This window comes from Eretmochelys imbricata, chromosome 3 (genome assembly GCF_965152235.1).
Source record: "Eretmochelys imbricata isolate rEreImb1 chromosome 3, rEreImb1.hap1, whole genome shotgun sequence".
NCBI classification, from domain to species: Eukaryota; Metazoa; Chordata; order Testudines; family Cheloniidae; genus Eretmochelys; species Eretmochelys imbricata.
Window position 1 is genome coordinate 55,871,802 of NC_135574.1, and position 15,143 is coordinate 55,886,944.

The following is a 15,143-nucleotide window of genomic DNA, read 5'->3' on the forward strand; positions in this document are numbered from 1 at the left end:
TGGCATTAGAAAAGGTTCAGAAAAGGGCAATTAAAATGATTAAGGGTTTGAAATGGGTCCCATAGGAGGAGAGATTAAAGAGGCTAGGACTTTTCAGCTTGGAAAAGAGGAGACTAAGGGGGGATATGATAGAGGTATATAAAATCATGAGTGGTGTGGAGAAAGTGAATAAGGAAAAGTTATTTACTTGTTCCCATAATATAAGAACTAGGGGCCACCAAATGAAATTAATGGGCAGCAGGTTTAAAACAAAGAAAAGGAAGTTCTTCTTCACTCAGTGCACAGTCAACCTGTGGAACTCCTTGCCTGAGGAGGTTGTCAAGGCTAGGACTATAAGAGACTTTAAAAGAGAACTGGATAAATTAATGGAGATTAAGTCCGTTAATGGCTATTTCCAGGATGGGTAAGGAATGATGTCCCTAACCTCTGTTTGTCAGAGGGTGGAGATGGATGGCAGGAGAGAGATCACTTGATCACTACCTGTTAGGTTCATTCCCTCTGGGATACCTGGCATTGGCCACTGTCGGTAGACAGGATACTGGGCTGGATGGATCTTCGGTCTGACCCAGTATGGCCTTTCTTATGTTCTTATAAAAGTGAAAGTCTATCTAATACAATCATATTCAAACAAATAACTGTTACTGCATGTTCAAAAATCTGTTAACCAGAACACTTTCTCATGTAATACAGCTTAACATTAAAAAACAAAGATTGTTGAAAATGTTAATAGCAATAGCAAAAGTAAAAAAAAAAAGAATAGAAATTAAAATTTGAAAAATAATAAATAATAGTTGGAATATGAAGGGCCTGATCCCACAAGGTAAACTTCCCATTGTCTTATTGAATTAACTGGACAACTTTTAGGACTGTGCAATTTTATTTCCAACTAATTCAGAAGCTCCTCATTAACTGTGTTTTGATTTAAAAGAAAACAGTTCATATACGTTGTTAATGAAGCCACAGCGTCTGTTAAATTACATTAACTGCCATTAGCTTTAAATCAAAAGCAGCTTCAAAAACAAGGTAGTATTTATTAAATTTAATTATTTTCCCTTGTGTCTTAGATGGTAAAGGTATAGCTATTAAATGAAGGTTGTTAGTAATTTTAAATGAAGATATATGGTATTTACATATTTATTCTTATTATGCCATACTCTGATAGGTAAACTGTGTTCTGTGTTTCCAGATTCTTACATCTACTGATTTCTCAGTTTCCCATTGGTTGTACTTTTTGCCTTACACTCCTTATTTTTCTCACAAAAATTCAATTGTGTTAGGGTTATGTGACTTTCTTTACATCTCATTGGAGGACTTTCAATTATGTGCTTTGATTGGTTCATCAAGTTCATTAAGGCACAATTCCAGTCATTCTGTATTTATTGTAGCCCTTTTTCTTAAGTAGTGAACCATTATCCTGCTTGTTTGTTCTCTGTTAAAGATGGGTGAACTGATTTGGATAAAATAAAAATATTTAATTACCCCCAAAGATTAACCCAAAATACAAATATAGGCCAAACTGCCACTGGGTTGAGGTTCACTTAAAAAAAAAATCTATTGTTCATGTTATACACATCTATCCTTATGGTTTCTAGTCAGGGCTGGAAGCAGAAGCACCAAATACCATGAATGGCTGTAGCATTTCTGACCTAGCCCAAGGCAGGTAGGGAGGAACTCAGAATGCTAGGAGCTTACATCAGTTTTGGGCAGTAGTGGCATAACTCTGAGGTCAATGAGCATAGCCAAAGCTGCATTCAGATTTTTCCGTGTCACTGTTCAGGCTCTGGAGCAGACAGGGACATGGCTAGGTTCTCCTTTCCCTCCCTCAGACTGCATTGCCCATCCCAGAGTGGTCAGCGTGTGTCTCTGTCTGTCTGTCTGTCTCTCTCTCTCTCTTGCCTAGTCTACACTGCAGAGTTTTGTCACTAAAAGGCAGCTTTTGGCGACAGAACAGTGGTGGTGTACACATTGCAATGCCACTTTTGGTGACAAAACTCTTCAGTTTCAGCAACAAAACCACCTTAACGAGAGGCATAAAGCTTTTTCTGGCAGTATAGACGTTTGTGTAGAGCAAATCATTAATGTGGAATGCTTCTCCCTTCCACGCTACGAACACAGAGGCAGGCAAGCAGGGGCAGATGTGTGTGTGCATGTTAGAGACTGCTATGCTGTACAGAGTCAGGGAGGGAGGCAGGGCTGATGTCGGGATGTCCCTCTCTCCCCACTTCAGGACTGGTTGCTTCCTGCGGCAGTCTGCACTTAGAGACAGCATGCCAACACACTCACTCTCCCAACATACGTACTCCCACAACCATGGGTGGCTCATATAATAGGCTAGGGGAGGCTAAGTCTCCATTAACCCAGGCCGTGGCCTTGCCCATTCTCCGTTCTGAGGCACTGCCCTTGCTTCTCTTCTCCTCCAAAGCCAGCAGGGGCTCAGATCGGGTCGGTGGCCTGGAGCTCAGGGCTCGGTTGGCCAGCGGTCCAGGGAGGCTCGAGCCAGACTGGGGGTTGGCTGGTGCTCGGGCCAGCTGGCGGCCCAGAGGTCAGGCCAGCTGGCATGGCTAGGGTGGGACGGCTGGCGGCTTGGGGAGGTTCAGCCGAGGCTCCTCAGCTGTGGGGTGGGCAGTTTGGGGCTATGGCGGGATGGGGGGGCGGAAGGGACAGGGTATGGGTGGGGCCTTGGGCAGAAGGGGCAGGACCGGGGGTCTAGCCTCACACATACACACTTCCCACCCTTTCTCTCACACACTCCCCCAACACACACACTGTCTCTGTCTCTCCCCACACACACACACCCGGTCACATACTTCCCCCTCCCCCACTTCAGTTGAAAAGCAGCTGGCTTTCTAGTAAGATGGCTGTGGAATAATGTGACGCTGTGCCTGTCCCATGAGGTATTCCAAACCCTTCCCAAAGCACCCTGCGGCCAATTGCCCAGTGGGATAGCTACCCACAGTGCCCTGCTTTCTGTGTCAATGCAAGAGCTGCTAGTGTGGATGCACTCTGCTGACACAAGAGTGTTTTAATTAAAAGCTTTGGCAACAAAACTCTGCATTGTAGACATAGCCTCTAACTGGGGATGCAGGCTCTGGGGTGGGGCTGGGGATGAGGGGTTTTATGGTGCAGGAGGGGGCTCCGGGTTAGGGGGGATGAGGGATTCAGAATGTGGGAGGGGGCTGCAGGTTGAAGCAGGGGGTTGGAGTGTGGGAGGGGGTACAGGCTCTGGGCTGGAGGTGTGGGCTCTGGCATGGGGCCTGGGATGACGGGTTTGGGGTGCAGGAGGGGGGTATGGGCTCTGGGCTGGGGGTGTGGGCTGTAGGGTAGGGATGGGGATGAGGGGTTTGGGGTGCAGGATGGGGCTCTGGGCTGTGGCAGGGGGTTGGCGTGAAATGGGGGGTGAGGGCTCTGGGCTGGAGCAGGGGTTGGGGTACAGGAGGGGGCTGTCTCAGGGCCGGGGCAGGGGGTTGGGGATCAGGATTACCTCGGGCAGCTCCTGGTCAGTGGCACAGCGGGGCTAAGGCAGGATCCCTGCCTGTCCTGCATCTGCGCCGCGCCCCAGAAGCAGCCAGCAGGTCCGGCTCCTGGCAGGGGGGCTAGGAGGCTCTGCACACTGCTCTTGCCTGCAGGCACCCCCCTAAACACTCTCATTGGCTGCAGTTCCTGGCCAATGGATGTGCAGAGCCAGTGCTTGGGGCGAAGGTAGCATGCAGAGCCCCATGGCCTCCCCACCTAGGAGCCAGACCTGCTGACCACTTCTGGGGCAGAGCACAGTTCCAGGACAGGTAGGGACTAGCCTGACTTAGACCTGCAGCACTCTGACCAGACTTTTAACGGCCCGGTGGGCGGTGCTGACCAGAGCCGCCAGGGTCCCTTTTCGACCAGGCTTTCCAGTCAAAAACCGGACACCTGGTGATCCTACAGCTAATGCACACATTTCTGGCCATTCACAGACTGATTTAAACCGGATTGCAATCAACCTGCTAAGGCAGCTGGGATGGAAAGTCTACAGATGTTTTTCAAATATAAAGAATATTTAAAATTATTCAGCTTTTAAACTGCAATTAGACCCATGCCCATTTATTTGCCCATTTTTATCTCTGTGTTATAAAACTCATGAAATTACATGTATTATAATCATAATTATATTTAAAAAGTAAGTTGGTTCTCATAACCAATGTTTGCAATTAAACTACATAAAACTTGAGCGTATAAATATCTCGACTACCGTGTGCAAAAGAATAAATGATGCAACAAGTGGATGAGAATAATGTTTGTTAAAAACTGTCTTGTTATTAATCTTTGTAATAAAACTACTCTATAAAGGAGAAACATAATAACTAATAAATATGTAAAGTATTTTAAACCAAAATTGTTTACGTATTGCCAAATGTATTAATACATGTGTAAATAGATATACATAAAATATTAATTAGATTTAACTATTAGCTAAAATTGTTTTAACTATTAGTTATAACTGTTAGCTAGTTTAACATTTAACTTCAGCTGTAATAATGTATATAGTATATCATATGTATGACAGACAATCTAGAAACGTACTTAAACTTCACTTTTTGCACAGTTGTCTCATTCCAAAATATCTATTTAATTGTCCTTTCTCCAAAAATAAGTTAACCTAAAGAGTTATGATGACAGTTCTTTAGAAAAGATATGCATGTTAACTGCTTTTCTGCATGCTGTGTGTTACAGATGGAATTGTGTCATGTTAACTTCAGTCCTTGGTGTTGAAATATACATTGATACTCTCTTTACTCTTTGACATCTTTCCTTATTTATGTCTCCTCTTTATTTAAGAAATATTAAACAGTTTTTAAAAGGAGTTGAGATATTGGCTCAAGGCAATAATTGTCTTATTTTGAGTGTTCAGCCTCTGTCATGAATTACCAAAATATTTTCAAATTGTGAATGTTTCGTGAATTTTAGGCCAGTTTATTCAGCCATTAATTCGCAATGTAGTCATTTGCTGTTCTATTTAAAAAGTTAGTTATCTAGTCAGGGAGCAGAAGTAATACCATGTCATTTTGGCAGATCTCCTTGCAGCATGAACGATGATAACCAAATAGTCAAAGCAAACCGTTAATGATAACTCATAGTTTGAAAAATATTTGTGGAAGCTATTCATCGCTTATATAAAAATAGCAAACACACATGAAAAAAACAGGACTGGTTCATGAACACTTACCAAAAAAGGATTATTATTTAAACAAATACATCAATCAGCTCTAGCATGTACACTAACTTCTCTGACCTTAATTGGGAATGCTCTGCTGTTTGTATTCACAGCTAGCACTAGTTTTGGTGTGGACGTTGAACACCAATAAGGCCTGTTTGTCTGTTTGTTTTTTCCTGTTTGAGGAATAAATTAGTATAGCCTTAAGAGAGAATTTTCCTATTTCCAGTCCTCAGTGGAAACTTACTTTCCCAAGGCCTTCTCCTCCCTGCCATCAGTTGGCTCTGCTTAGTTTCTGATGGCTTGATATAGCTCCCTCTTTCCCTTCTGCCATAGTGGTTACTGCGGAGCAAAGTTAGGGTTGAGTGTGCAGCCTTCTAAGCCCTGCAAAGCTCAGGAATCAAACCTGTCCCTCTAACATGTCAATCCAGGCACTAACAACTGGGCCAAACTGATTCAGAATAATAATCAGTTTGTTACAAGATTGGTGTGAGCCTGTTCCTGTAGTCACTCTGTAAGTGGAACTCCCACCGATGAGAATGGGAGTTCTGTACTTGGATTGGCTACAGGATCAGGCCCTATGTTTGTATGTTGTCATTCTTGCACAGAAATATTAAAAAAGCAGAACTTGCATGCTACAGAAAGTCATTTGTGCATATGTTTTTCTGTGCAGAAGATCCACGCCCATAAGTACAGTGATTTGGAGTCAGACATATGCAGGAAACCCAACAGTTGTATTTCAAAATAGAATTGTACTTTGCCTGTTCTCTGCTCCATTTTTCACCTTAATATTTTATTTTCTGCCCGTGCTGCTCTTTATTCAAATTCTCTTCTGAATGGAATTCATGCCTAGAAATGTTCTGACTTGGAGTTAAAGTTTCGAATCCACAACATTAGAATGGATTCAAAATTATACACTAACAAACTTTGACCAGGAGTTGGACTGGACAACAGGTGATGGATCACTCAAAATTGCCTAGTTCTGTTCATTCCCTCTGAAGTATCTGGCACTGGCGGCTGTCAGAGACAGTATATTGGGCTAGATGGACCATTGGTCTGATTCTTTTGTAATATTAATATTTTAAATTGAAAATCTCTGCAGCAGACATGGTTGTAATTAGGAAATTGCCCAACCACCATAAACAGTTTCATTGCCACTCCAACAACTAGCCCAAAAGCTAAATCCAGAATATACCACTTTCAATTCCTGTATCTCAGAGGGAGTGAGCCAGCAAGACTTAGTGGAACTCACATCTCAGTGGTTTTTCTTCATTAATGAAGTCAGCATTTCCTCGTTCTCCACTCTGGGAAATGGGTTATTTGCACCTCTCTGACAAATCAAGTGTCTGACAACTTTGACTTGGCTCTATTTTTAAATGTGGTCACTTTAAGGTTCGACACTTCAGACACTCCATCAGGTCAGCATTTTTCTGAAAGTTAGTATAATGCCAAGGTAACCAGAGAGGGAAATTCACCCCAGTGCAGAGGGCAGCCAGTACAAGGATGTGTACAATTTAAGTCCAACTTAAACCCTGTTTTTGAACCTTAAGTGGAATTATAGATCTTGTGTGGACTCTCTCCACAGGAGTGAATTTCATTCTGCTTATATACTGTCTGTTCTATAGTCATGTATCTGTATACTTCTATCACCAGCAGATGGTGGGAACTGTAAATAGTGTAAAAAAAAATGTACAGCAGAATATTAGTGATAGTGCTTATTCATTAAGTGCTCAGCTCTGGGAGGTGTAAGCACTCCTGCCATTAAAGTCAAAGAGGTTGAAGGTTCTCAGTGCTCGTAAGATCAAGGTATTAACTGTTTAAAGGATTATCGAAAATCACTTCTGGTAACTAGTTCTGGATTAGTCTGGAAATTGAGGCTGGGGTTTTAGTGATTTTCATATGTTATGCTACTAAATCTCTTACACATTTTCTTTTCTATGTCCTTTGTTAATGAAGAGAGGATGGCTCAGTTTGTATCCCAACTGAAGCTGCCAGCTGCAATGTTAGCTTCCCACGGTCATGGGAAACCAGGTCCACCAGGAAAAGATGGATTACCAGGGCCACCAGGAGAACCTGGACCTCAAGGTAGGGTTTCTAATAAAATGTTCATAGATATTCTGATTTTAGTCTTCATATACTTGCTAATGATAGTTAAATTAGAACTACATATCTAGCTTCCTAATGATTAACTTTTAAAACAATACTACTGCATTTCCAGAGTAGATCTATAAATTTACCCATAGTAAATGTGTGGTATTTACTTATTAAAGGTTTCAGAGTAGCAGCCGTGTTAGTCTGTATCCACAAAAAGAAAAGGAGTACTTGTGGCACCTTAGAGACTAACAAATTTATTTGAGCATAAGCTTTCGTGAGCTACAGCTCACTTCCTCGGATGCATGCAGTAGAAAATACAGTGGGGAGATTTTATATACACAGAGAACATGAAACAATGGGTGTTACCATACACACTGTAACAAGAGTGATCAGGTAAGGAGAGCTATTACCAGCAGGAGAGTGGCGGGGGGGGGACCTTTTGTAGTGATAATCAAGGGGGCCATTTCCAGCAGTTGATAAGAACATCTGAGGAACAGTGGGGGCGGGGAGAAGGGGGGAAATAAACATGGGGAAATAGTTTTACTTTGTGTAACGACACATCCACTCCCAGTCTTTATTCAAGCCTAAGTTAATTGTATCCAGTTTGCAAATTAATTTCAATTCAGCAGTCTCTCATTGGAGTTTGTTTTTGAAGTTTTTTTGTTGAAGAATTGCGACTTTTAGGTCTGTAATCGAGTGACCAAAGAGATTGAAGTGTTCTCCAACTGGTTTTTGAATGTTACAATTCTTGACGTCTGACTTCTGTCCATTTATTCTTTTACATAGAAACTGTCCACTTTGGCCAATTTACATGGCAGAGGGGCATTGCTGGCACATGATGGCATATATCACATTGGTAGATGTGCAGGTGAACGAGCCTCTGATAGTGTGGCTGATGTGATTAGGCCCTATGATGGTGTCCCCTGAATAGATATGTGGACACAGTTGGCAACGGGCTTTGTTGCAAGAATAGGTTCCCGGGTTAGTGTTTTTGTTGGGTGGTGGGTGGTTGCTGGTGAGTATTTGCTTCAGGTTGCGGGGCTGTCTGTAAGCAAGGACTGGCCTGTCTCCCAAGATCTGTGAAAGTGATGGGTCGTCCTTCAGGATAGGTTGTAGATCCTTGATGATGTGTTGGAGAGGTTTTAGTTGGGGGCTGAAGATGATGGCTAGTGGCGCTCTCTTATTTTCTTTGTTGGGCCTGTCCTGTAGTAGGTGACTTCTGGGTACTCTTCTGGCTCTGTCAATCTGTTTCTTCACTTCAGTAGGTGGGTATTGTAGTTGTAAGAACGCTTGACAGAGATCTTGTAGGTGTTTGTCTCTGTCTGAGGGGTTGGAGCAAATGCGGTTGTATCGTAGAGCTTGGCTGTAGACAATGGATCGTGTGGTGTGGTCTGGATGAAAGCTGGAGGCATGTAGGTAAGCATAGCGTTCAGTAGGTTTCTGGTATAGGGTGGTGTTTATGTGACCGTCGCTTATTAGCACCGTAGTGTCCAGGAAGTGACTCTCTTGTGTGGACTGGTCCAGGCTGAGGTTGATGGTGGGATGGAAATTGTTGAAATCATGGTGGAATTCCTCAAGAGCTTCTTTTCCATGGGTCCAGATGATGTCATCAATGTAGCACAAGTAGAGTAGGGGCATTAGGGGACGAGAGCTAAGGAAGCGTTGTTCTAAGTCAGCCATAAAAATGTTGGTGTACTGTGGGGCCATGCGGGTACCCATAGCAGTGCCGCTGATTTGAAGGTCTACATTGTCCCCAAATGTGAAATAGTTATGGGTGAGGACAAAGTCACAAAGTTCAGCCATCAGGTTTGCTGTGACATTATCAGGGATACTGTTCCTGACAGCTTGTAGTCCATCTTTGTGTGGAATGTTGGCGTAGAGGGCTTCTACATCCATAGTGGCTAGGATGGTGTTTTCAGGAAGATCACTGGTGGATTGTAGTTTCCTCAGGAAATCAGTGGTGTCTCAAAGATAGCTGGGAGTGCTGGTAGCGTAGAGCCTGAAGAGGGAGTCTACATAGCCAGACAATCCTGCTGTCAGGGTGCCAATGCCTGAGATGATGGGGCGCCCAGGATTTCCAGGTTTATGGATCTTGGGTAGCAGATAGAATACCCCTGGTCTGGGTTCTAGGGGTGTGTCTGTGCGGATTTGTTCTTGTGCTTTTTCAGGGAGTTTCTTGAGCAGATGGTATAGTTTCTTTTGGTAACCCTCAGTGGGATCAGAGAGTAATGGCTTGTAGAAAGTGGTGCTGGAGAGCTGCCTAGCAGCCTCATGTTCATATTCCGACCTATTCATGACGACAGCACCTCCTTTGTCAGCCTTTTTGATTATGATGTCAGAGTTGTTTTTCAGGCTGTGGATGGCATTGTGTTCTGCACGGCTGAGGTTATGGGGCAAGTGGTGCTGCTTTTCCACAATGTCAGCCCGTGCACATCGGCGGAAGCACTCTATGTAGAAGTCCAGTCTGTTGTTTCGACCTTCAGGAGGAGTCCACCCAGAATCCTTCTTTTTGTAGTCTTGGTAGGAAGGTCTCTGTGGGTTAGTATGTTGTTCAGAGGTGTGTTGGAAATATTCCTTGAATCGGAGACGTTGAAAATAGGATTCTAGGTCACCACAGAACTGTATCATGTTCGTGGTGGTGGAGGGGCAGTAGGAGAGGGCCCGAGATAGGACTGATTCTTCTGCTGGGCTAAGAGTATAGTTGGATAGATTAACAATATTGCTGAGTGGGTTAAGGCCCCTTGTGGCATGTAGTAGTTTAGATAGTTTAGTGTCCTTTTTCTTTTGTAGAAAAGCAAAGTGTGTGTTGTAAATGGCTTGTCTAGTTTTAGTAAAGTCCAGCCACGAGGAAGTTTGTGTGGAAGGTTGTTTTTTTATGAGAGCGTCCAGTTTTGAGAGCTCATTCTTAATCTTTCCCAGTTTGCTACAGAGGATGTTGATCAGGTGGTTCCGCGGTTTCTTTGAGAGTGTGTGGCACCAGCTGTCAGCACAGTCTGTGTAGTATTTAGATTGTAATGGATTTTTTACCTTCAGTCCTTTTGGTATGATGTCCATCTGTTTGCATTTGGAAAGGAAGATGATGTCTGTCTGTATCTATATGAGTTTTTTCATGAAGTTGATAGATTTCCACTCCATACAGCTAAATTCAGTGCCCTGCATAATGACAGGTTTCAGAGTAGCAGCCGTGTTAGTCTGTAGCCGCAAAAAGAAAAGGAGTACTTGTGGCATCTTAGAGACTAACAAATTTATTTGAGCATAAGCTTTCGTGAGCTACAGCTCACTTTCTCGGATGCATGCAGTGGAAAATACAGTGGGGAGATTTTATATGCACAGAGAACATGAAACAATGGGTGTTACCATACACACTGTAACAAGAGTGATCAGGTAAGGTGAGCTATTACCAGCAGGAGAGTGTGGGGGAGGACGGGAACTTTTTGTAGTGGTCATCAAGGGGGCCATTTCCAGCAGTTCACACGAAAGTGTGAGGAACAGTGGGTGGGGGAGGGGGGGTAATAAGCCTGGGGAAATAGCTTTCATCCAGATCACACCACACGATCCATTGTCTACAGCCAAGCTCTACGATACAACCGCATTTGCTCCAACCCCTCAGACAGAAACAAAAACCTACAAGATCTCTATCAATCATTCTTACAACTACAATACCCACCTGCTGAAGTGAAGAAACAGATTGACAGAGCCAGAAGAGTACCCAGAAGTTAGCTACTACAGGACAGGCCCAACAAAAAAATAACAGAACGTCACTAGCCATCATCTTCAGCCCCCAACTAAAACCTCTCCAACGCATCATCAAGAATCTACAACCTATCCTGAAGGACGACCCATCACTCTCACGGATCTTGGGAGACAGGCCAGTCTTTGCTTACAGACAGCCCCGCAACCTGAAGCAAATACTCACCAGCAACCACCCAGCAAAAACACTAACCCAGGAACCTATCCTTGCAACAAAGCCTGTTGCCAACTGTGTCCACATATCTATTCAGGGGACACCATCATAGGGCCTAATCACATCAGCCACACTATCAGAGGCTCGTTCACCTGCACATCTACCAATGTGATATATGCCATCATGTGCCAGCAATGACCCTCTGCCATGTACATTGGCCAAAGTGGACAGTCTCTACGTAAAAGAATAAATGGACACAAATCAGACGTCAAGAATTATAACATTCAAAAACCAGTTGGAGAACACTTCAATCTCTTTGGTCACTCGATTACAGACCTAAAAGTCGCAATTCTTCAACAAAAAAACTTCAGAAACAGACTCCAACGAGAGACTGCTGAATTGAAATTAATATGCAAACTGGATACAATTAACTTAGGCTTGAATAAAGACTGGGAGTAGATGTGTCATTACACAAAGTAAAACTATTTCCCCATGTTTATTTCCCCCCTTCTCCCCCCTCACTGTTCCTCAGATGTTCTTATCAACTGCTGGAAATGGCCCATCTTGATTATCACTACAAAAGATTCCCCTCCCCCCACTCTCCTGCTGGTAATAGCTCACCTTACCTGATCACTCTTGTTACAGTGTGTATGGTAACACCCATTGTTTCTTGTTCTCTGTGTATATAAAATCTCCCCACTGTATTTTCCACTGCATGCATCCAAGGAAGTGAGCTGTAGCTCGCGAAAGCTTATGCTCAAATAAATTTGTTAGTCTCTAAGGTGCCACAAGTACTCCTTTTCTTTTTACTTATTAAAAATGTCTAATCAATGCATTTTATTCTAATAAATGATAATGTTTAGATAGTGACAGATAGCTTATCTAAACCTGCTATAGAAGTGATTTGGTTCAAAACACATTCACATGGAAGAAAAACTATACCAATGCTCAATTGTAGCTCTTAACCTGGTTACTAGAAATGTGTATCAGATATGTTATCTCCTGAAAAGCAAAGATTTGAGCTCTAAGTCTGAGTTCTTGCAGCTCTGATCCAGAGACAACACTGATGAGAAAAGACTGAAGGCAAAGAATATTCCCCCTATAATGTATCTCTCTTACAGTGAAGTCATTTATTTTCACAAAACAGCTTCACAGTAATTGGATTTTCACTATATTCAAAACTGCAAATTGCACAATGCAGTGCACTGAAACAATTTGGGACTTTGATTCTTCTGTACTGTCCTTCACTATAGATGTAGTTTCACAGAAACTGAGCTCATTATAATTGAATTCTCCTTTATTTCAGCACAAACCACACTAGCATGGGAAATTAATAGGGAAAGGATGGCAGAAGAATTTATAAAATATATAAAAATGATTTGGGGATAGTATATAATTTACAGTATATGTATAGGTAGTTCTTAATTATTATCTTTTGTTAGTTTGGTCTGCTCTGGAGTCAGAGCAAGTCAGACTGGAATGAAGAACATGAAAGCAAATCTGAAGATGTGTGGCATGGAGAGCTAAAAGAAGAGTAAAGACTATTAATACTGATAAGAGCAAACCCTTGACTGAAGCTTGAAAAATGTGATGAGCTCAGAATAAGAAGAACAAACAAGAATAAAGGATCAAGGAAGGCAAGAAAAGGGATTAGAGTTTTACAACAGTGACTTGTTCATTATCTAAATATTCAGATCACTGTAAATGGTCAACTTTAATCCCACTGTTAGATTGTTCAATGAGATTGTACATGGTAGATACTCTCAGAAGTAGCAAACGATAATATCAATTACTTCAAGTTAGTGAGTTTCAAGAAGTGAAGATGATAGCTATACACACAGAAAAATTAAGCTTATTTTTTGTGCTTTATTCTTAAGTAAAAGTAGTTACCCATTGATACAGGATTCCCACATACTTTACCCTTCATTTCAGTACACTGTTTCAGTATATAAAATAACAAGACTTGAGCTAAATGAGAGGCATTCCCACCTCTGATGCATAAAAAATAGACATGTTAACATAAAATTGCACTTTAAAGGAAAGGAAAAGCAAAAGTTTGACCTACCTACCCCTACATCAGCAGTGAGAAACCAAAGAGGACAGACAAGCACTAGATGCCCTCCCCTGCTATGCCTGTTCATTTCATTCTTGGGTGCAGGCAACAAAATTTAAAATACTGAGCAGACAGAGACCATTACAAATGTAGTAGACAGACTCTTCAGGGAAGCATGTAACATACATGTGTGTCTAGCCTCAGAAAGGTAGCATGTTATGTGAATGTGTGTCTAGATTCAGCAGGGTATGTTCCTGTGCACAGCTGGTATACCAGAGAGATAATGTGCACGGGATTGGTTATTTTAAACTGCAGTTCTGCCATTGCTTTTTGAGAAGAGTAAAGGTATAGGTTACCAGTGTGTAAGTGCTTCAGTGCTCAAATTTTAAAAAAAAACATTCATACTTAAGGGATCACTAGACCATTGGGAGCAGATTCATAAAATTTTAAATGAAGCTCAGAATTGTTCCCTGCAAGCCTTGAAAATGTTCATAGAGTCATAGAATCATAGAATATCAGGGTTGGAAGGGACCTCAGGAGGTCATCTGGTCCAACCCCCCTGCTCAAAGCAGGACCAATCCCCAACTAAATCATCCCAGCCAGGGCTTTGTCAAGCCTGACGTTAAAAACCTCAAAGGAAGGAGATTCCACCACCTCTTGGTAACACATTCCAGTGCTTCACCATCCTCCTAGTGGAAAAGTTTTTCCTAATATCCAACCTAAACCTCCTCAACTGCAACTTGAGACCATTACTCCTCGTTCTGTCATCTGCTACCACTGAGAACAGTCTAGATCCATCCTCTTTGGAACCCCCTTTCAGGTAGTTGAAAGCAGCTATCAAATCCCGCCTCATTCTTCTCTTCCGCAAACTAAACAATCCCAGTTCCCTCAGCCTCTCCTCATAAGTCATGTGTTCCAGTCCTCTAATCATTTTTGTTGCCCTCCGCTGCACTCTTTCCAATTTTTCCACATCCTTCTTGTAGTGTGGGGCCCAAAACTGGACACAGTACTTCAGATGAGGCCTCACCAATGTCGAATAGAGGGGAACGATCACATCCCTCGATCTGCTGGCAATGCCCCTACTTATACAGCCCAAAATGCCGTTAGCCTTCTTGGCAACAAGGGCACACTGTTGACTCATATCCAGCTTCTCGTCCACTGTAACCCCTAGGTCCTTCTCTGCAGAACTGCTGTCTAGCCATTCGGTCCCTAGTCTGTAGCGGTGCATGGGATTCTTTCGTCCTAAGTGCAGGACTCTGCACTTGTCCTTGTTGAACCTCACCAGATTTCTTTTTGCCCAATCCTCTAATTTGTCTAAGTTCCTCTGTATCCTATCCCTACCCTCCAACCTATCTACCACTCTTCCCAGTTCAGTGTCTTCTTCAAACTTGCTGAGGTTGCAATCCACTCCATCCTCCAGATCATTAATGAAGATATTGAACAAAACCGGCCCGAGGACCGACCCTTGGGGCACTCTGCTTGATGCCAGCTGCCAACTAGACATGGAGCCATTGATCACTACCCGTTGAGAATGACAATCTAGCCAGCTTTCTATCCACCTTATAGTCCATTCGTCCAGCCCATACTTCTTTAACTTGCTGGCAAGAATACATGTTCCTACAATGCAAGGAAAAACTGATGTTAACCTCATTGGTAGGTGCATCAGACAAAATGTATCAGGTACAAATAATTGTGATGTTACATTAGGATTGCAGTGAAATGGTATAATATCAACAAAAAGTTGCAGCACAGATGCTGGAATATAGGAGTAGCAGTGAAGCTCTTAGGCTAAATGTAATAGTGACTGCGAGTTTTTTACATTTCTTTTTAATTTTTTAAAAGTAAATATACAGTACGAATACTGTAACATAATACTATAAGGCAGTGCTACCAGTGAAATGTAA

At 42.6% G+C, this 15,143-nt stretch overlaps 1 protein-coding gene across 1 annotated transcript in view; it reads left to right on the plus strand.

The window, feature by feature from the left end:
• The window catches only part of COL19A1 (collagen type XIX alpha 1 chain), a 315,760-nt gene that overhangs the window by 286,541 nt on the left and 14,076 nt on the right, over positions 1 to 15,143 (plus strand). The window contains exon 46 of the mRNA XM_077812674.1: positions 7,145 to 7,273. Within this exon, the coding sequence (XP_077668800.1) occupies positions 7,145 to 7,273 (129 nt within the window). The remainder of the gene's footprint in view (positions 1 to 7,144; positions 7,274 to 15,143) is intronic.